Here is a 21740-nt window from a genome sequence, read left to right on the forward strand (position 1 = left end):
TCTGGTTGCCCATCACATCACTGGTATCTGTGACATGAAACCAGTTGAGTGACATGAATTCCTTTGCAACATTGCTGGCAGACTGAAAATGAGAAGGTGCTGCTTTGGCAGAGGAAGGAGCCATGGGCTCCACTCTGTCACAGTGGCATGACTTGGAGCTGGTCATGCCCACACATAATGCTTGGGCTGGTGGCTTGGGAATGGGTTGGGGCTCTCACTTTTCAGGCAGGTTTGGGCTCTGGGGGATGTACCACGTCCCTTTGCATTGCAGTGGAAGAGTGGAGTCCTTAATAGAAACACAGCTGCCCAGGACAGTTCTGTAGTCTAAAAAGCCTTTTTTGGAGTAAACTAATATTATTTGGAATTCCTGAGAGTGCAGCAAGGCCCATCTGAGCTTGTCCCAGCTTGCAAGCATGCTGCTAAGAAAGTGCACCTAGTAAATGCAAAGCACTTATGCAGGAGGTTTACCAGAGAATCAAGAGCATCAAACCACCCAGACTTGTTTTAGAAAAAAGTTCCTTGTGTGCTGTAGCACTGCAAAAACAAGACACAAAGAACAGTCAGTTCCCAGTCATGCATTATTCCCAATGTAGATCTTTGTATCTGTGCTTCAAGTGCAGTAGGGCAGCACTGTATGAGAGCTGGATGGGGGCAGCCTCATCCAGCCAGGCAGGCACCATGGGCAGCCAAGGGATGAGCCCCCATGGGCAGTGTGCCACCACCACTGCCTGAGAGAGGAGAGTCAGGAGAAGGGGAAGCATTGTTTAGATAAAATTTGATTATTTGGGTCTTAAATGAGGGCATAGGAAGAAAAATCCCAAAGCAGTGTGACCAGTTCCCAGGGCAGAAGGACATTTGCTGAAGAGGCACAGGGCAGAAAATTCAAAGACTGTAACACTGAAATGATAATAATTCAAATAGTTTCATTAGATACATGTGTGTGTGTGTGTGTGTTCAGGCATGCTTTCCAGTTAGGCAAAACACTCTGCCAGCCCCCAATTTAAAAAAAATCCAAGACTTTCTTATCTTCATCTTGGGTTCCTTGCCCTTGCCACCAGTTATTTTGGCTGTGAGCACTCCAGGCAGCTTTGCATCTATCTCTATAGATATACACACGTGGCTGTAAAGAACATGGCTGATGGGCATTTTCAGTATTAATCCACCTATCCAGATTGTATTAGATCTAAATTTCCAACTATATATTTTTAAAGTGGTGGAGAAATAAAATATTCTTTATGTTTTAATTCGTTTTTTATTGTTGTTGTAAAAGGGCTTTGTGAGCCCAGGGAGAATTGTGCCTGAGAACCAGAAAGTGAAGGCAATTGCTCAAGGGCCATAAAACCAGCCTGCCATCATTAGCCAAATGCAGTAAAATTCAACAAAGTTAATCAAACCACCTAAGTGATGAAAAATAAATGAGATCTTTTCAAAAGAAGCCCTCCATCTTTGAACAAAATCCATTGTTACAAGCACTGTTTATCTTTTCCTATTCCCTGGAAACAATATAGAAAGCAGTTCAGCATTTCAGCTTGGTTTAGTGTCTTTGTGATGTGAAAGGATAAGGAAGCAAACCCACATCAGAATGAATGTCTTAGAGTGGCTGTCTAAGGATTTGAGGTCATTTTAATCTGGAACCAAAGTTTAACTGAATGCAAGGGTCATTTATTTTGCAGTGCTGGAGGCCTGTGTGTTGGCCCTGGGAAATGAATGTCATACTCTGTAAAATGTTCGTGTTCAGGTGTCCTTAGCTGGAAGTGCCAACTTGGTTGGAAGTGCCAAGAAACCACTTTAACAGGCTCCAGTATTAACAGAGTCCTGAAGCCATGGCACTGCAACAACCTCTTGCTGGCGCTGTTCCTAGGGGACCTCATGGAGAGGTGCAGGAGGCCTGCACCAGTGCCTCCAACCTAGTTGTAGGGTCAAGACACGGGGTCTTCAAAGGAGAGTCCTGGGGTGAAAAGGCAGTGGAGTGCTAGAGAGACTGAGCAGTTTACTCCATGAAGCTGGCCCACATTAAGCGCTGAGGATGTGGAAAGGCTGTGCTCTCACAGCTGCTTTCATGCCTGCTCTCTCCCTCTTCTCAAACCCCACCACTGCTGCTGGGAGTCCCCAGGAAAGTTGTAAGTGCTGCTTTTGCATGGCTGAGGAGTGGCAATGGCAGCTTCCCTCTGCCTGTGTCCCAACCTACTTTCACCCAGATCTTGGGAGCTGGAAATAGCTATGGCAAAGGTAGCTGCCCAGTATTACACAAGGCCCCGGCCAGGGAAATATGGAATCAGGGAGTGAGAGAGTGAGGCTGTGGGGCAGCTGGAGCAGAGCCTTGGCACACAGCCCCTGTGGTGAGCTCAGGAGAGCTGTAGAATCAGGGGAGTCATCTCAGTGGGGAGCCTCATGCAGCACTGTGCTGCTTCTGGGGTTAGAGAAGTGGAGCAGCACATAGGCTGGGCTGGCATTGGCAGTGTGGTGGGCTACAGCTGTGCATCTCCCCACAGCTGCCTCTGCTGCACCCCAAGCATCCACCCTCGTGCTTGGCCCGAGGGGCTTTGCACCTGGCTGTGCCTCTGCCCCACGCTTTCCCATCTCATTCCACTGCAGCTTCTCCCACCCATACACCCCCGACCCAAAATGGTGTAGCTAGCCTGCAAAGTCAAGCTCTCAGAAGTTGGGAAATGTCCTCATGCATCTGTTCTACAATGCAGCAGTTAATTACACGCTCACGTGTTTATTTGTTCCTGCTCCATTCAGTGTAGATGGCCCTTCTTTGATAAGCAACTATTCAGTAGTTTGTTTTCTTCTGTCGTTGAAATGCGTGGCCCTGTGCCCTTCGCGCTGTGCTCTGCCTAACCTCTCCTCCAAACAGAATTAATAGATGCCCCATTTGCATTTCACAGATGTATTAGCAGTCTTTTTTTTTTTTTTTTAATGAAGGAGCATTATTACTCACATTTGACAAACCAAGAAGTTCAGGTGCAAAAGAATGAATGGACCACTGATTTTGAGAGTCCCCTTTGATTTGTCATGAGCCTGATTTTGCAGAATACTTAGCGATATTGAGAGCTTCCTATATTCAGAGATAATTTTCCCATCTGAGCACTCAGCCCTTGTGGAATTGGGACTGCAGTGTCTCAAATCAGACAGGCCAGAGCTGAAGGATGCATTCTTTACTGTTGCAGAGAAGCTGATGAAAATGTTGCGTGAGCACTTTGCCTAACCAGCAAGTCCCAGTTTCATACTGGTACTCCTGTGGCAGTAGCTGGCAAGTGCTGGGCAACATTAATTTGTCAGGGCTGGAAATAGCTCTTGCTCATCATATTCATCCTTATTTCTGCCACCATGAAGTAGCCAAATGTCTGCTTTTACTTCACATTCCTGAATAAGTCTCTGAGTAGGTCAAGACATGCATCTGAAAGGCTGGGATGACCTGGCAGTTCTATCACAGAGTACAAGCACAGAAAGCTCAATTGACTACAGGAGTTGGTGCATTAAAATGTTATAACTCCCAGTCTGCGTCAGTAGGGGAGAAGAGCAACAGGAATGAAATATTCAGTTACCAATGTTTTGGTAGGAACAAGAAAAATTGTTGGCAGGCCAAATGATTTTCTTGCATCAGCAGGAAATTAAAGAGTGTCAGATTTACGAGATACAGCGAGGCAGCAGAGCTGTGGCTGGGTAGGGTGCAGGATAGAGCCACATGCAGACTGCAGATACACCAGCGATTGGTTTTTGTCAGTCTACCCCACCTGCCTCCTTTATTATCCAAAAGCACACTTGCTGACCAGGCAGCAGTACATTTTTAGAGATGGGTTGGACTGGCCTGTGGAGGTACAGAGAGAATCACTGCATGATACCAGGTGCTTGAGCAGTTCTGGTTTATCTCCTTTCAGTGAAAGCTCATACTGTCTCACCTTCCTTCCACTCCCCTGTCCCTTTGAGCTGCAGCAGTAGTTCATCCGACCTCCAGTACAGAGTGCATTTGGTCCAAAGAGAGATGAGAGGCTGTCCCTGTGTCAGGGAGAGAGAAGACCTGCAGCAGAGCCTTTTTCATGCACTTCTCCTTTGGGTGGTGGAGTTTCTTTGGGCACACAAAACTGATCTGTTCAAGTGGCCAACCTCTTCCCATGGTACTTTTCATAGAGATGTGTTGGTGCAAGTAATGATTTAGGTGGCCTCACCCTCCTGGTTGTTGTGCTTGAGGTTTCAGGAACCTACAGGTCTCACAGGGCAGCCCAGCTAGCAAGGTATTGTTATTACACAGTGCACGGCAGACAAGGCAGCAGAATGCTGCTACCTCCTTGCCCTTCTCGACCATCCCATGTGCAGGGTCCAGCAAACCACCAGCTTGCTGCCCTGCTCCAGGGCCAGAAGTGTTTCCAGAGGAGCTTACACCACCCACATTGGTGTGGGGGTGACTGCCAGGCATACGAGTGCAATTCAGGGGGATTAAATCACAGCTGTGCCCCTGAGAGCAGCAGGATACAGTGCCCTTGCAGTCAGAGGGCTGTGTCCGTGAGCAAGGTCACCCCTGCTGAAGCAGCTGCTGAGGGCCCTCTTAGGCCATCTGCCTTTCCTCTTGCTCTGCATCCTTGTCACCCAGCCTCAGCAGGCCCACTTGCCTCTTGTGTGCTGCCCAGTATGGTTATGTGAGGCCACACAGCCCCAGAGGACAGGAGCAGTGCAGGAGAGGGCACTCCAGCAGCTTGGCTTGCCCAGCTTGCCTGCACCAGGAGTGCAGGAGGGCTGGCATCGCTGCTATCCACATCTTGGCCATCGCTGTTCCATAAAAAACCTGGTCCCATACAGGCTTGTCAAGGCTTGGCATTAGCTCCACAGGTGTGAGGGAGCGCAGAGCTGCCTCAGGGAGAGACTGTAGCATTTTGTGGACTGGAGAGGCCTTAGAATGCAAGTGCAGAATTGGTGAGGAGCTGTTACAAATATGTATGCTGGCTGATAAAACAAATGTAGGTGGTTTGTCTTTGTTCCGCACCACCTTAAACGCTTGCATCCCCTGCCATTGGCAATTTGTCTGGGTTCTTTTAAATTCCTAAGTGGATTATAATTTTTCTGGTGGTATTATTTGACAACAGTCATATATCATGGCTTTGCTGCATTCTTGGGATAGTTAGAATGTTTTGAAGGAAAGGAGCTCAGTAAGAGATGGCCATCTCCAGGGCATGCCATGTAATGCAGACGTTCAGGATGCAGCTGGAGATGTTCCTTGTATCTTTGTGTAGTTTCTACCCTCAGAAAATGCAGGGTTTTACTTGCAGTGTTTACAGTATCTAAAGCATGTTATTACCCCAGTGCCGGATGCAAACACTTTAAATGCTGTAGTAAATTCCTCAGCACCTAATATACTTCAATGACTCTGGAATACTCAAGCTAAAATAATGGTGAATTCTTAATATAATGAGGATGTTTTTAAGCTTTTCAGGCACTAATGGGTTCAGAAGCACAAGCATAAAACTTGGCTTTTTTGCTTTTATCTATGCATAAATTTCTGTCAGAGAGTGTGGGACAGGGATCATCTCAGTGTCTGTTTGCCCTGCTTTGAATGTGATATTATCATTCCTAGGTTTGCAGAAATATGCCATATCTAATTAGATCAGTAATGATTGTACTTAGCATAGGAATTGCAGCAACATAAGGAGAAAATAATCACACATTGCAATATCAAAATAAACATTTCTGTCCTAAGAACATTGTCAGGTGATGTCATACCATCTGTCCTACTGTGCCCACTTGGAAATTTTGCTGCAGCAGCATCTGGTCTTTTGGCGAGCTCCACGGACAACTGTGGTAGCTTTACAGCTGCCTTCAACTTCACTTTTGTATTTGAACAGTGTTAAGACTTCGTGCTCCCCGTTCCTGTAAATGTGTTTGCTTTTACTGAGGTGTGGCTACAGAGCAATTTGTACGTTTCCCTGGTTTGCAGAATAAGCTACAGTGTGTCGATCCTCATGGGAATGTGCAGTTGCCAAACTGTGGAACACAGGTCTCCCTTCCCCCTTCACACCACAGCCACCCTTGGGCCTTGGAGAGTGCCGTTTGGGGAGGACGTTTTCCTGGATGGAGGAGAACTGAGCTCTCGCTTCTGTCCCTATAAAAACCTGGTTATTTGTACAAACTCTGGAACAGCAGAGAAGACTGAGAGGGAACAAGATCAAAATAAATAATGGAAATGGTTTTTCAAGCCCTTACTCTGAATAAGGGATACTTTATAATTCTGCTTGAAAAATAGAGGTGTTTGCCTGATCTTAGATAGGCTTCCATTGACAGCCGTGTTCAGTGACCCATCCTGTGCCTTGTCCTGCTCTTCATCCCTGGTACCTCAGGAACACAACAGGAGCAGGTTTCTGGACTCCCTTTCTTGCATTCCTGGCCAGTTCCCAGGTATATGGGCACTGATCCATTTTCACTAGGCAGCAAGCTACATAAAAAAATGTTCAGTGTGACTTTTAGTTACTTCCTTACAGTACCACAAGCTAAACAGGTGTCAGTGTCAAAACTCCTAGTGCTGGAGCCATGGTGCTTTTTCTTACTACTTCTGTTTTAACTTGTCACGTTCAAATGTCTGCTTTGTCCTCTTTTGCCTCTGCTGGTTAAAGTAACGTGCAAAATCTGCCCTCAGACACTGTTATGGTAGGCAGAGTCATTTCCTGTGCTGTGTGTGAATGATGGTTGTGCAAAATGAACTGGTGCTGAGTGAGGGTTAGCTGGTGCATGTTCTCGGGCACACTCACTGCTGCCCACAAGTGTTGTGCTTCTCATCTGCCTCTGTCACAATCATTTCCCTCTTCAAGGTAGAAACAGCTTCTTTGGGTGTAGTTCTGCCCCTTTTGTCTTGCACATGCACTAACTAAAAGCTGGGCAAGGCTTTCCCTTGTGCATAGATGGCATTATTTTGAAAGAGGGCTGCAGGGAAGGTCTGTGGAACTGGTGCTCTCAGACTTGGACCTGCTTGTGCAAACCATAAAGTGTGCTACTTCCCTCTTCCTTTCCACAACATTAAAAAAGCAGTGCAACTCTCTAAAAAGCGTGGACCATCTCTCATTTCTGGTGCCCCGTGCAAATGAGTGTTCTCTGATTGTAAATCCATGTTTTGCTGTGCTAGATGACTTGTAAATAGATTTCAATTTAATTTCCTAAGTGCAGAAATCTAGCCAGTCCTTTTCCTTTTCCCCAGAGTTTTGGACATCTGCTAGGGAAGACTCTGCTTACACTGAAGGAAAGCTCTGAGTGGATGTCCAATTAATTTAGATTTGTCATCTCAATTTGTTCATTCAGCAGGTATATTGTAAACAAAATAGCTTAAATGAGGTCTGCTTTGAGGTTTTAAATATTTTATTTGTGATTAGCTTTGGGGAATTGCCCCTTATATACAGCATCTGTTCCAGAAGGCAGCTTTTTCTGGCCTTCACTGAGTGCATGTCATCTTTCCTTTAACTGAGCTGGCAAAATGTTTTGTGATCTGCGTGGTTAAAACCCCCAATATGTAATGCTGCCATTCTTGCATTTCATCTCTCGGCTCGCATGACGCTCGCAGCTGCTGGTTGACTGCTGGGGGACCTTCGGGGTTCATCCTTCCACTTTCACATGCTCTCGTCTTGGAGAAATGGCAGCCCCTGAAGAACTGTATTGGACTCAGCAGGGGCTGCTGGACTTCAGTGGCCAAGGATTTCTCCCAGGCAGGAAAAGAATTGCTGAGGTGGTTCCCAGGACTATAATGAGGGGCAATAGGATGAAGTTTAAAAGTAGGAAAGGAAAGCTGAGTGTGTTTTGGCAGAGATGGTCATCTAGAGAGCTAGCTCCTGAGAAGAGTTTCTCTCTTTAATATTACAAGGGTTAAAACACTGGAGGACCTACAGGGAGCCTCCCTGCTGTGTGAACAGTAACACAGTAACTCCTTAGTGTCGTTCTGGAGTGAAAATCTCTTCCTTCTCTTTTAGTATTTACATACGCTCTGGATAGAGGTTTGGGGGTTTTAATGGGCAAACAGGAGATGTGTGTGTGTGTACTGTGTGGAGCTAGCAGAACGTGGGGCATTAAAACAGAGGCAGGAGTAGGTTTGGTTTTCCTTATATCCATGTTACTATGCTGTGTGAAGGGCTCACCTTGAAGGTGACCGTGTTTTGTGGTCTGCTGTATAGGGGGGCAGGGGCTTTGATATCTACCTGGCTATCACAAGGGGCTATGGCACGATCACTGAAGTTGTGCATGGAAGTCACACTGCAGAACATCACAGTCCCCAGAGGAACGTGTGAGTGGTTGAATGCCTGCAAGCGCTGCAGCGCAGCGCTCCTCCTGCAGAGCGCTGACCTGGCCGTCTCTCCCCTGCAGTACAACAAGCACCTCTTCGTGCACATCGGGCACGCCAACCACTCCTACAGCGACCCCCTGCTCGAGTCCGTGGACATCCGCCAGATCTACGACAAGTTTCCTGAGAAGAAGGGTGGGCTGAAGGAGCTGTTCGGGAAGGGGCCCCAGAACGCTTTCTTCCTCGTCAAGTTCTGGGTGAGTAGGACCTGATGTGGAGAACCTGCCGTGTCGGTGAGGCCTGTGGTTAGCGTTTAGCACCTTCTGGGGTGCTTGTGAAGTGTCTTCTGTCATCATTTAAAGCACGGAGCTGTATGTCCTGCAGGTAGGACGCTGGCCCAGAGCCACTCTTGTTGCCAGCTCCGTAAGGTGTGTGTTCCAGATGACGTGCAAGGGCAGGTGTGTGCCTCAGCTATGCTTGACACAGCTGCTGGGCAGGAGCAAGCAGGTACCAGGGCCCATTTGTAGATGGGGAACTGCCATCTAGTGGTCCAGGGGAAAACGAGGGAGCCGCGGGAACGGAGGAGCTGCTTTTTCGTGTTTCAGACGTTGAACTCCTGCCAAATGCAAATAGAACAAGTACCAGTCCTGCAATCAGGCCACACTTATGCAGATAGGAGCAAGCAGGATTTGAATCAAGTGTGCAGCAGGATGACTGTGAGCCTGGGAGGGCTCCAGAGCTTTTCTTAAGCATTTTGTGGTTCCAAGAGCATATCTGCTTTTCCCTTGCCTTTTGTCAGTCAGCCACAAGACTCCAAAAGTTTTATCTGTTCATATCAGTTGTGAGCAAGAGTGAAAAGAGAATTTGGTTGGCAGGCTGAGGTGTTGTATGTTGATTTAGTTGTGATACATTGAATTGATAAATCAGATTTTTCTTACTGTATTTACAAAATTTCACATTAACAATGCTAAAGGATAGTCCAAAGAGATCACCAAATCTCCAGGCTAGATCTTATACTAAAGCTTTTTCTACTGATCAATTTGTTAGAGTATTTTTTGTGCAATACTCCTTTTCGTAGCAACAATGCCCATTTAAACATTTTAGTTTTGTATTTTAAAACTTCAGTGAAAGGTGCATAAAGTACAGGGTAGACAGGTTGAGGCTGAACTCATAAAAGCTTGATCTGGAGCCACTGCTCATGACCAGATTTCCTGGCGTTTGTTGCTTTCAGTTGGAGTTTATCTGTGTGACCTGAAACACTCTCCACCTTGTACACACTCCAGACTTCCTATCTTGCCAAGACCTCCTGTGGCACCAGATTTGGAACTAGAAACTGGGAATAAGGGAGGGTCTCTCTTCTCAAATCTGGGTGTAGAAGGGATAAACCACCTAGCAGGAGCTATGCTGGACTGCTGAAGAAATCCATTGAGAGATTTATGGGGCTTAATACTGAGCATGGGAGCCATAGACAAAGCATATCTGAACTGGCTGAGCAAAGAGGCCAGGAACAGGAGGCAGCAGAGAACTGGATCTGGCACACAGCAAGCACCAGGAGCCTGGCAAAGGTAGGTGATGATGTAGGGTCAGAAAGAGGGAGGCAGTAGGAAAAGGGAACATTTGGCTTGTGAGAAAACAGGGGTAAAGACACACAGCAGAAACAGATATGTGAGAGACAGGAGCAAAGCGAGCATAAGAGCAGAAGAAATCTGGCTGCAGAAGAATTGGAGGTTAAGGGTCTGTAACCACTACAGGCACGTCTTTGAAGACTTGGGCCTGAACTGAGGACCTTCATCTCACCAATCCACTTTGCATAGTAAATACTTGTGAAACCCACTGGCAAAAGGGGTGTCCTCACCTCACTTGCCTGTTCTCAGCTCCCACAGGGAATGACAAGCCTCAGCCTTTATATTAGACATAGAGGCAGCAGAGATTTGCTATGGCAGTCATTGAGGTGTTGTATGTTCTGCTTTTTCTCAATAGGGAAATAGATTTTCAGGTGTGTTAGATGCTCAAAAATCTATCTAAAGCCAGTTAGAGATCTTCTTTGAATCATTACACTCTGTGTTGTACTCACAACTTTGAAATTTTAAGCACCAGCCTTCTCTGTTTGATCTACAGACACTGCACACCTTTAACACTCTTACCTCAGTTGACCATCTGTAATATGGGGGTGACAACGATCGCTTCCCCTCAGGTCATCACTGAGAAATCAAACTCATGGCTGTTTATAAAGAATCAAGATAATGCCAGGAAGAAAACCTTCATAAGTTAATAATTCTGTGTTCAGCACAGATATTGAGCAGTGTGCAAGAACTAGGGATTAAGCTGTGCTGAATAATGAAGACAAAGAAATATTGACAGATGCTCAGAGGGCAAGTGTGCAGTCTAAAGATGCTGCTGAGCAGTGAGGCTGTGCAGGCAACTTCAGTCCAACATTTCCTAACCTCACTGTGCCTTCTAACATAATGTTTTTTTTAATACAATTTTGTGTTGTGTAATTGTAGAGATTAACAAACATACAGAGCTAATATCCTACTGAGTTATACATTAAAAATGTGGTGAGAATGCCTTCCTGAGCGATGATCTGAAAACAGGCCAGTGGATTTTCTCTCTCAAGTGAGCGAGGCAAAGGGAGTGTGCCAGGAGCAGTGTTCTGGGTATAGCACAGTCACAATGAATCCCCTCCTAAGAGTAAACTTCACACCAGTGCCTCCCATGTAAAAATATGTACTGGAAAATCAGAAGTAGTAAGTCACATGAAAATTGGATTCTGTACTGTCAGCTCACTGTCCTTAATTTCTTTCACCTCGACAGCACATTTGTTCATTAAAAAAAGTACACTGTTCCCATTTTTATCAGGAGTGTAAAGAAACTGTTCCAAACAGTTATATATTACTAGTGTAAAGCTGGCAAAGATCTGACAATTGGTTTTTACCTTAGTAGCAACTTGAGGTTTATTACTATGAAAGCAGATTTTTTTGTTGTTCTTCTCCTTTTCTGTTAAATTAAGTATCTGCTTCTGAATCAGTATGCACTCTCTCCATACTATCCACTACTTCCTCCTACTCTGAAAGCTCCTATTTTCTCAGGTTCAGTTCATGTTGCATGGTCATTGTTTACTCTAAATTCTTCCTCTCACCCTTTATTTAAGCACTTACCCCCTCCCTTCATTATCATTAGTGTGCTTAGCGATGTAAGCGACTGCATCCGAGCATCAGTGTTCAGTGAGGGTCCACCTTATGGTGGGAGCTCGATTGTAATGTGTGTAAAAGAGGAACAGGAATTTGTGTTGGGCAAATAAGTACAGGTGAGCAAGCAGCCTAAGGAGAATCACCAAATAAAGCCAGGGACTGCAAGTGAAAGAAGTCAAGGGAAGCCAGAGAAGGAAAGCAAGCAGATGTCATGGCATGTGGAAGTTTGAAAAGAAAGGTGAGGAGGTGATGCCAGAAGGGACTGTGAGCCTGTAAACAGAGAGGCTGGCATGTGGCTGAAGGCAGCACAAAGGGTATTGTGTTTAGACATTAAATCTAGTGTGGGGAAGAAGGATGGGAAACAGGAAGACCAGAGATGAGCACTCACACTGAGGATGACTAAGGCAGAATGCGGCTTAGCTCTGGTAAAGCTCTGGGAAAAGTACTTTTCTTGCTCTTTCCTGTTCAGTTCTGCTTGAGGCTTCACAGCAGCATGGTTTTCCCTGTGATAAAGGTCGTAAGATTTAGTTGCAAAAACAGTGGGAGGGAAAGGTCTGACATCTTGCAAGAAGATGTTTGGCAATTGTGGAGTTGACTTTGCAAAGCATCACAGGTATGAAGTACAAAGCAAAGTATTGCTTTGCTTTGCAGAGATTTATTGGTTCATACAGATCCTATCTCCTGTGAAATATAGCCTGATGCTGGGAATGGATGAGCTTCTGGCCTCAGTCCTGGTGATGCATTTGGATGTCACACCTTTGGGCCTCTTCCTGCCTAGCAGTGCAGGAGTTATAAAAGCAAGAGACTTCTACTTTACACCAACAACCAACCTTACAGTCGTACAAAGCAATTTCCTGGTCCTTGTCTTACACTTGAATGCAGTGACTCTTCTTCTGGGAACTAGGGTTCAGGGAAGTCACTCCAGAGACAGACTTTTGCAGTAATAGATAGGAGCTTCACTTGCTATGTTGTGCTCTCAGTACAATGAGAAAATAAGGACCGTGGTAACGACATGGTGAGGGGAAAGTTGTGTGACAGTGATGTGAACTTGAGATTACAGCAGTGTAGAATGAAAATGTGCCTAATAAATTTTAAAGTTATTTCCTAGAACACTGGCAAAGAATTGCAGCAAGGCTGTGGAGTATCTGCAGATGAAACCTTCTCCTGGGTTGCACAGCCCTGCCTCTCTTACCTGGCTCACTAGCAAAATCAGCCAAATCTCAGATATGATTCATGCCATCTAATGTTAATTTGAGCAAGGTCAACAGAGCTGTTGCTTAGTTTGTGCTCTGGTTTTGTGACTTGAGAAAAGCCCCAGTGTTTTCTGCTCTTTGAAGGTCTGATTAGCTAAGTCAACAGATATTGCCTCTCTTGGTTTCTTTTGTATGGTGGAAGTTCTACTCAGTTGATATCTAATGCTGTCCCAACTGATTACTCACTACTATTCTTACATTATGTAATACTAAGTAGTACACTTAGGCCTTCTGAAAGAGATCAGACTCAATGATAGATTGCACATCCAACTTTTCCCCAATACATGTCTAAAACATTAATTATTTCTCCAATGTTTCGCCTCAATCCTTGACTGCAAATTCTGAGGCAGGACTTTTCTTTTCTACATAGCCTACGGTATCATGCAGTGGGTCCATGCCTCTGTTTGGCTTCTTAGTGCTGCTGTAAGCACACCCTGTAGTAATGCAAAAGTGGATTTTGTGTGTGGGACACTGCCTAACACCCTGTGCCAAGCCTGAACTCTGCCTTCTGCAGCTGCAGGAACAGATGTGGGAACTGAGTATGTCTGAAAGGAGGAGGGATGTTTTCTAACTAGTGAGACAGGAGAAAGCCAGCAGATAGAAAGTAATATTGAGCTGTCAGGCTTTCTACTGATCTGATCCACTGGCTCCATCTACAATGTTTACAGTAGCTTGAACTGTTCTTCAGCCTGATGAAAGCTTAGTCAGAGCTCAATGCCACTTTGAAATAAAGACCCAAACTCATCTGAAGATGCACGGATGCTATTAATTGATGTTTAAAATGAATGCCTCTGTTTGCAGGAATCTGCAATGCAAACTAGGAGTTTTAGAAAGTAATGCGTATTATAATCAGAGCAAGCTTTTAAAGATGCTTTGAAGTCCTAAACATTTTTGAAATTCAAATGTGGGATGGAAATAAAGGAATCTACACAATAAAAGGGCATTAAATTATGTCTCCCAAAATTTCACTGTTTTATAGATGTAAATATATGCCATAATTAGTGGTAAGTAACATGAGGAGGATGGTTAAGTTTATTCCTATTCTTATTCAAAACAGCTGTGGCATGAAAAATAATGCTCCTTCTCTTTGTGATATACTGGAACAAACAATTTACCCATGTAATCAGTGCTCAGAAATGGCTTGCACTTCCCACCCCCTCCTGAATTTATCCCCATGTGCCTGCAGCCGTCTTAAAAGGTGCGGAGATTCTTTGTGTCCTTCGTTCATACACACACAATTGTGGCTACTGCCATCCTTTTTCCCTCCCCCCCCTCCCTTTCTGTTTTTAGATGTAATTTATGTTGCACAATCTAGAGTCTTGGATTTCCCTACACACACACACACGCACTTGCACACTCGCCAGCTTTGACTGGCAAATGATCTGCAATCACAAATGGGATCCGTAATGTGAATGGGTCTGTGGCCAGCATGCAAATGTATGCAAAGCAAATTAGATATGGAAGAAAGCAGACATCCATTTTCTTTTCCCCGTCGCAACCCTCTTGAAGCAGGGAGCTCACGTGGTGCTTGTGTGGAGGAGCCTTTCGCAATCTGATGCAAGGGCATTAGCGCTTGGGGCTGGATAATGAGTGGAAGGGGCCGAGCAGCTGGGAAGCCGGAGCAGCTTGGCCTGTCCATCACAAGCCCAACCATGTGGCAGACCTGGACGCAATTCCTGCGCTGCAGTGTAACGCGCAGTGAAACGTGCCAACAGCCCAGATGCTCCCCTTGGAAAAAATTGCTTCACAATTTGGACTCTCAGCTCTTTGATCACTCTTTGGAGAGGAGGGGGGGAGGCATGATGTGGTCATATGCGTAACACACCTCCCTGCAGTCAGCAGTTGTTAAAGCCTAGATGTTGTTAATAATTGACCTTATGTGCTTAACGTTAACTACCGAATGCCAGTGTAAATTGTTCTGGCCCTCCCCAAGTCCCACTGTTTCAGTAGGTGCTGTTTTCCTTCTACTCAGCAGGAAGGATTTAGACTCTTCTCAGCAGTTTTGCTGGAGTTGCTTTTTTGTTAGCCAAAGCTGTTAGTATTACACAAGCACTCTGCCCTCCTTTAGCAGAGAGCCTGAGAGCTCTTCTGATGCGAATGTGAAGATAGATTTTTTTAATTTAGTTTCACTCTTTCTTTTGGTTGCAGCCAAGTCTGTTGTGCTGCTTGCTGTGGCACACTGGCAGAAGCTTCTCCATGCAGTGTCAAACACTTGGTGCTCTTAATATGTAATATTTTCAGTGCCACCCATTGACAAGCTGTGCTTTATTAATGAATTAATCATGCTCTTACACAACCATTGTAGACAGGGTGCCAGGAAACTGAGTGCCTCTCCTGTCTCCAAATGCATTCAGCTAATCTAAATCTCAGCTCTTAGAAATAAATCAGAGTTAGACATTTACTCTTGAAAGTAAAAAAAAAAAAGCCATCTGTGTTTTTAAGTTGTTGGGGTTATTTTTCCTAAATTGCATTGGTCTCATATTGTGAATTTGATGAATAAATGGACTTCCACTTATCACATGTGATCATACCATGATACTTGAAATGGCATCATATTTGAAAGCAACATTCAAAAGGTGTATCTGTATATGCTGCAACAGAGCTCACCAACCCCAATTCCTGGAGCCATGGGTCCAAGCATAGTTGCATGAGAAGCTGTACAGAAGGGAAGGTTGCTTTAGAGCCTGGAAAGGCTTTCAGTCTGAGTCTGAAATGCAAGAGAACAGCAAAAGACAGAGTGCCAAGGAAATAACGAGACAAAGGTGGTTGCAGCATGGGAGGCTGGAAGCACAGCACTCCAGAAGCTTGGCTGGTTATGTTTTTCACCAGGATCCTTGAAAAAGGAAAATTATTAAGAGGAGGGTTAACTTGAGGTTAATAAGATAAACTCCTATATTTCAGTCTTGCTGTTGTTACATTTATCTAGTCTTGCCTCTAATGTAGGCAGTGAACCTCACTATGTAATGTCTGTGTCCAGACAATAAGCCTTGAAGAACAAAACGTGAACAAGAGCATCCCTGCTAGTTAGGTATTTGAGCTTGGTTAATAAAGACCCCAAGCAGTGGTGACTCCACCACACTGGAAAATGATGCCAGCATTTTATTGCCACCAGGGTTACCAGCCTCTGCTTTGTTCCTCATTTAGCTTTTGCATAGCTTTAGCTTGCTGTCTTCTGATGTCCTTTTCTGCAAGATTTAATCTATCAGAAGACTCTTCCCCATGTAGCAACTTGTAGGCTATGACAAAGTGGTGGAAAAACTTCCCTTGGAAAAAGTAAGTAGATGGAGTTTTCATTAGTCATTCACTACAAAGGATGTTTTCCAGACCTGAAATCATTCTTTTAACTCTCTTCTGAACACTTCCCCAATACTCTAGTAAGGAGCCTACTCAAAGTGAAACATCACTTTATTCCTGCTCAAAGCCACAACAGTGCCCATGTTTACCATAGCCTTTAAAAAGTATTATTGTTATTATTATATTTTTTATTATTCCCACAACCTTTTCAGAAGAAAAAGAACCCAAACAAATGAATTTTAATGCTGAGCAGCTTTCAGCATTTCAAGAAATGCAACTTTACTTACAGGTATTTTGTGTTTTGATGAAGCCCTTGCTATGTAAACCATAGAATTAGCAAGTCCTTCCCCATAATGTTTGAACTATAATTTCATCTTTTACTAGCGGTGATTTTCTTTCCTTAATTTCTGAAGGTAATTGGCATGGAACAAAGCTTTCAGCACCTGGTTCAGAATACTTCCTTGATGTGACCAGTCCCTCTTCATAGTGATACACACTCAACACTGGTGTTCATGTGTACATTAGAAACTAGACTGAGGGGAAAGAGTTGTTTTAGTAAAGGAGATGGGACAAAATTCTTTCAGTGCTAAAAGAAGCTTTGGTGAAGCCTTCATTTGTGCATATTTGCTGTAGACAACTCTTAATGATATTTTTATGTTGGTGTTAATAATCTCTGGCGGAGTCCTAAAGCTTCAGCTCTCAGCATTTTCTAATTTGTTGAACATGGAAACTTTGATTTAAAAGGAAAATTACATCCTTCCTTGAAAGAAGGTTTATTGTGTGCTAGCCTCAAAAAAATCAAAGGAGAAATAGAGCAAAGAAAGGTAATTCTAATCTGTCTTACCATCACGAGGCATTTGCAATAATGTTGTGATTGCCTAAGAGTAAATCCTGACATTTGAGTGATCATTTCAAGTGTTACTCGTTCAGACATCATGGCCCCAGCCTGTGTTTTTTGTGTACACAGGAGTCCTGGTCAGTTCAGCAAGAGCTGGAGGAGCTGTAGAAGTGATCAACAGGGTGCCAGATGGCCACATGTGTTACTTTCCCAGGTTAAATGTCAGCATGTAAATACAACAATTAGGTTTGGGGTTTTTTTCCAGTGGGCTTCAAAATCAGAAGGCAGCAGATTAGAAGTCCTTTGGTTTTCATTTTAGTCAGCAGTTGTTACTGCAGCTCGAACTGTGAGGTCTGTGTGGCTGGCTCCTTTGACAACACGGAATTGTTTGCATTTTAGCTAGAATTTCTTAACTTTTTTTTTTTTTGCCTGTATCTGAAAAGGAACAAAGAAAAATGGATAGTAAAAATACAATCGTGGTAGCACCAGGAATAACCACTTGTTGAAAAATGAGTGGCAGTAGTATTTATTATTTATTATTATTTACAACAATGAAACTCTTCTCTCAGAAATTCCGGTGGAGCAGCTGTGGCATGGCTGATGGCTGCTACAGTTTGTCACGTTTAGATGTTTGTCATGTTTCAATGGCAAGCCAGCTGCGATGGCAAATTGCTTATTTACTGTTAGCTTGGAACAATTTCTTACAGCTCACTGGGAACGCACCGCTTTAGGTTTAAAGCAGGGCATTAAACATTAACTGCTGACCTCATGCAAAACATGTGCAAGAAACAAGGTGTAGCAGCGATAGGATTTCTTTCTTTCATGCAAAAGACGTGACTATAGGCCTGTTTGTGTTACTGTGTGCAAACCTCAGGAGACTTCTCTGCTGATTAATTTACCAAAGCCAGACTGAAGTAATCTTAGACCTGTGTCTTCTCTCTACCACAAACTGCTCAGTATGCGCTATTATCAGTGCAGTGCCTTGGAGCATTGTACCACAAGTAAGGACTGTAGACACTAAGTAGAATTAATGAGTTGTTGCCTAGTTAAAAATTAAATAGCAGTTACAAATGACCTGACCTATAGTGAAGGCAGGATTATAAATGTGCCATGCTAACTAGTAAGTGCAAGCTTGTAGATGGGGTTTGCAGAAAGTCCCAAGGCAGAACATGAAGGTGTCTCTCAAAGTTTTTGTGTTAAATACCTCTCTTAGTGCTTTAGCAAGCAGAGATAGACTTGCAAGTGCAGTTGGGGCAAAAGTGCATTTCCCTGCTGAAACACTCGTCTCAGAGTAAGTAAAAAATTCTTAGATGTCATGCTGGAGTAGCTGATCAGCTATTTCCACATGAAAAGGCAACCCTGTCCACTCTCCCCTTGGGCATCAGAGATGTCAGCAAAGCTAATGCCTGAATCAACAAATCCAGCTGTGGACATCCCTGGACTCTGCCTGTGTCCATATTAGCGTGCTTTTAAGTTGAGGGCCTTTGAAAATGAATTCACGACGACAAAGAGCACAGTGGCAGAACAGCTTCAGTGCTGCTGCAGGCCGAGGGGGAGGCGGATTCAGCATGTGACCTCTGCTGCTGCTTTGTAGCCAAATTAATCACGCTGTGCACAGGACTTGGATTTGGTTATAAATAATTAAAGGTAGCACTGTGCCTTACTTGATCCTGCAGGTCTCAGTCTCTGTTGGTTGATACCCAAGGCAGCTGGTTAGTTTTTCAGACTGCAGAGAAATACTGAGAGAAAGCAAATGCTTCCCAGCGTGTCCTGCCAGCGTGGTAGGCACAGCTCTGCGCACACAGCTCAGGTGAGGCAGCCTGTGAATTGTGTCAGATGGCTCCACGAAGTCAAGCCTTTTGCTGAATCAGGGCCATATGGCTTGACAGAGTCTTATCAGACATTGATTCCATGTTCAGCAACTGTCTCCCTTTGCCACGAGGATTTTATTGCTTTAAGAAAGGAAAAGGAGAAAGTGAACTGTAGCCCTTCAGGACCCGCATGGCTTGAATTTGAGGCCATGGGGCAGGTTCCCTGCAGGAGTCAGCTCTGGAGCCAGGCTCCTCGCAGGTGATCATTCCTTTGCTCCAGGGACTTCATCAGCTCTCTGCCAAATGAGAACATCACCTGCAGCCCAGAGGAATACTGGATTGTCTTTTGTTGTTTAAAGTTTGAAGAAATGCCTGCTTCCCATAAGCTTATTCTGCAACTTTCCTGACAGCCTTTTGTCACTGTTGTCACTATAAAACTCCTTCCTCTCTCCTTTATTGCTGAAAATAATCATGAGCTAATTAGAGCCTGTGCTACTTACGTCAGCTGAAACATCAAATCAACGGCTATCACTTTTCCTCAACAGGCTGACTTAAACTGCAACATTCAAGATGACACAGGAGCATTTTATGGAGTCACTAGTCAGTATGAGAGCTCAGAAAACATGACAATCACCTGTTCCACCAAAGTCTGCTCGTTTGGGAAGCAAGTAGTAGAAAAAGTAGAGGTAGGTGTTGTGCTGAGATATGTGGGATGATTCTCTGGTTCCCTTTCATTTTCCTTGGGTTTTTCTTTCTCTTATCTTTACTTTGCTCTTCTCTGGATTTTCCTTCCTTCCTGGAAGAGTATTTTCCTTCCCAGTAGTGTCTGCATTCCTCTTAAATCACCATGTGACTGGTGACACTATGGTTACCTGTTGGAGACCCTTCCACACTCTGCCTGTGGCACCTTTGAGTGAGGAACCTGCAGCTGACATCAGTGCTGCCTCCTCCGTCAAGCGGCAGAAAAGAGTTGAAGCTTTTGCTCCCACTCCCAAATGCTTCACCAGCCACATCTGCAGCCATACTGCAGTGACAAGCTAGCCTCTGCCATCTACATTTTGGAAACATTTAAAGCCATGGCTTGTGTCCTATGTTTTGTCTATACCCATGCTTATTTTATCTTATGATATGGACACAAGGGCACAACTTGCCCAGTCACCAGCAGCTTTTGAATACAAAGTTGTGTATTTAACATGTGAGCTCTTCACTTTTTTACCTTTCTAAGCACGGAACTGTATGGTGTGGTCAGGTGACTCTGCTTTATTGTGCAATGGTACTGCAGCTGTTTAACTTGTCTTCACACCTACATCTGTTGTCTGCAGGACAGTTTTTGTGTGGGAATTTGTCTGGCAATGCAGGTTAAGCCTTTGTATGGCCTGGTCACTTGTTCAAGTCCTTGGTTAACTAAATATGTTTCTGTGTCGGGTGACCATAAAAATGTTTTCCATCATTTCCCTAACCCCAAGCTTATAGAAAGAGAAAAAAGGAAAACCCACATCTGAGCAATTGGTAGCTAGGCAGCAGGAGTCCAAGAGCCACAGCCTTATCCTCCTACAGCCCCTTGTGAGCTCCCACAATCTAAACCATTCTGGCTTTCTTCCAGCTGTAGGCTTGCATCTTCCTGCAGTTCATAAACTGCCTGTTACATCACACAGTAATACAGCTATGTTTGTAGCTGTATGGTTACACATAAATATGTAGGCTTATTTTTGTGGTTCCTTTTTGCAGACAGTTGCCTCGAAACTACTGTAAAATCATCTTACCACAGAGTTTTCTGCTTAATTAATTTTTACTTGACTTGAGCTTACCTCTGTGTAATTCTCATCTGTTCAGCTTTTCAATTCACAGGTTAGAGAACAAGGAGTTCTATTCGAGCTTTTAGTAATTAAGGGCTTTTGCATTTTTAGCAAGACAGTGGCATAGCTCAGGCAGGGAGCTAGCCAGTAGGGGTGTGTATATTTGAGAGACACTTCCTCTTTCTTCTGCCCAAACAGATCGAGAGACTTTTTCTTTCCTATTGCTGAACTCTCTTACTCTGAACACTCTCTTTCTGTTCTTTCTAGACTGAATATGCAAGGTTTGAGAACGGCCGGTTCGTGTACAGGATAAATCGCTCTCCCATGTGTGAATATATGATCAACTTTATCCACAAGCTGAAGCATTTACCGGAGAAATACATGATGAACAGCGTCCTGGAAAACTTCACCATTTTACTGGTACGCACGCCTTTTATTTCTGCACTCTTAGCAAGCTCGCAGGCTTCGGGCATCCTGCTCGACCTGTGCCATGTAGAACCCCTTAGTCATGTTGCTTACTAAACAAATCACCTCACTGACTTCAGAGTAGTGTCTTGGAATTGTGTGCTACAGACGCTAAGGATGAAAAGGCCAAGCTGGCTGAGAACACGAGAAAATAGCTTTGTTCCTTTCCAAAAATTCAGCTTACCTCTCTTTGCCATACAGGACTCTGTCTGGCATTTGCAGAGAGCCTGAGGCAGTAACTTTGAACCTTCCTATTCATCTCATGTGCACTTAGTGAGCTGCCAGTTATAATGCTGTAAACGTCAGTGGTGTGAATTGGTTCTCGGGCCAGGAGCGCACGCAGCAATGGGTGCGCCCAGCAGGTGATCTAATGCCTGAAGAGTGGCCGCACAGTGGCCTTAAAGCCAGTTTCTTCCAGTTACTCAGCTTGCTTTTGCTGTGGCTTTGTAGCAGCACCTCAGCCGAGTACTTGTAGCAGCAGCAGTACATAGCTCTCCGAGGATTCAAGCAGGACCAAGGGCTGGTGGCACAGGGCAGAAGTAGTGCCACAAGCATTGCGCTATGTGCTGCCCCTTAGCTGCCTTTGGTGACAAAGGTGCGCTGGTTTCCCTTTCCTGAAGTGGGGCTCAGGTTGAGGAAGGCTGAGCTGAAACCACATGATGGCAAATCAAGGTCCAGCCGCCAGGGTGGGCTGTCTCATGTCCTCCACTGGGAGCGACTGCCCCAGAGCACAGCAGGTGAGCACTGTTGTGGAGGTCAGTTTGAATTGCCATGGAGCAAGAGGACACGTTTCAAGCAGTCACAGCCTGAGAGTGTCTCAATTGAGCCAATGTCATTT

At 44.6% G+C, this 21740-nt stretch overlaps 1 protein-coding gene across 6 annotated transcripts in view; it reads left to right on the top strand.

Moving 5' to 3' along the window:
* Nucleotides 1-21740, top strand: part of TEAD1 (TEA domain transcription factor 1) — a 157189-nt gene that overhangs the window by 129466 nt on the left and 5983 nt on the right. For all 6 annotated transcript variants that reach the window (XM_064163773.1, XM_064163775.1, XM_064163776.1 and 3 more), the window contains 3 exons: nucleotides 8338-8511; nucleotides 19187-19327; nucleotides 20705-20857. In XM_064163773.1, the coding sequence (XP_064019843.1) occupies nucleotides 8338-8511; nucleotides 19187-19327; nucleotides 20705-20857 (468 nt within the window). The remainder of the gene's footprint in view (nucleotides 1-8337; nucleotides 8512-19186; nucleotides 19328-20704; nucleotides 20858-21740) is intronic.

This window comes from Pogoniulus pusillus, chromosome 24, assembly GCF_015220805.1.
Source record: "Pogoniulus pusillus isolate bPogPus1 chromosome 24, bPogPus1.pri, whole genome shotgun sequence".
NCBI lineage: Eukaryota > Metazoa > Chordata > Aves > Piciformes > Lybiidae > Pogoniulus > Pogoniulus pusillus.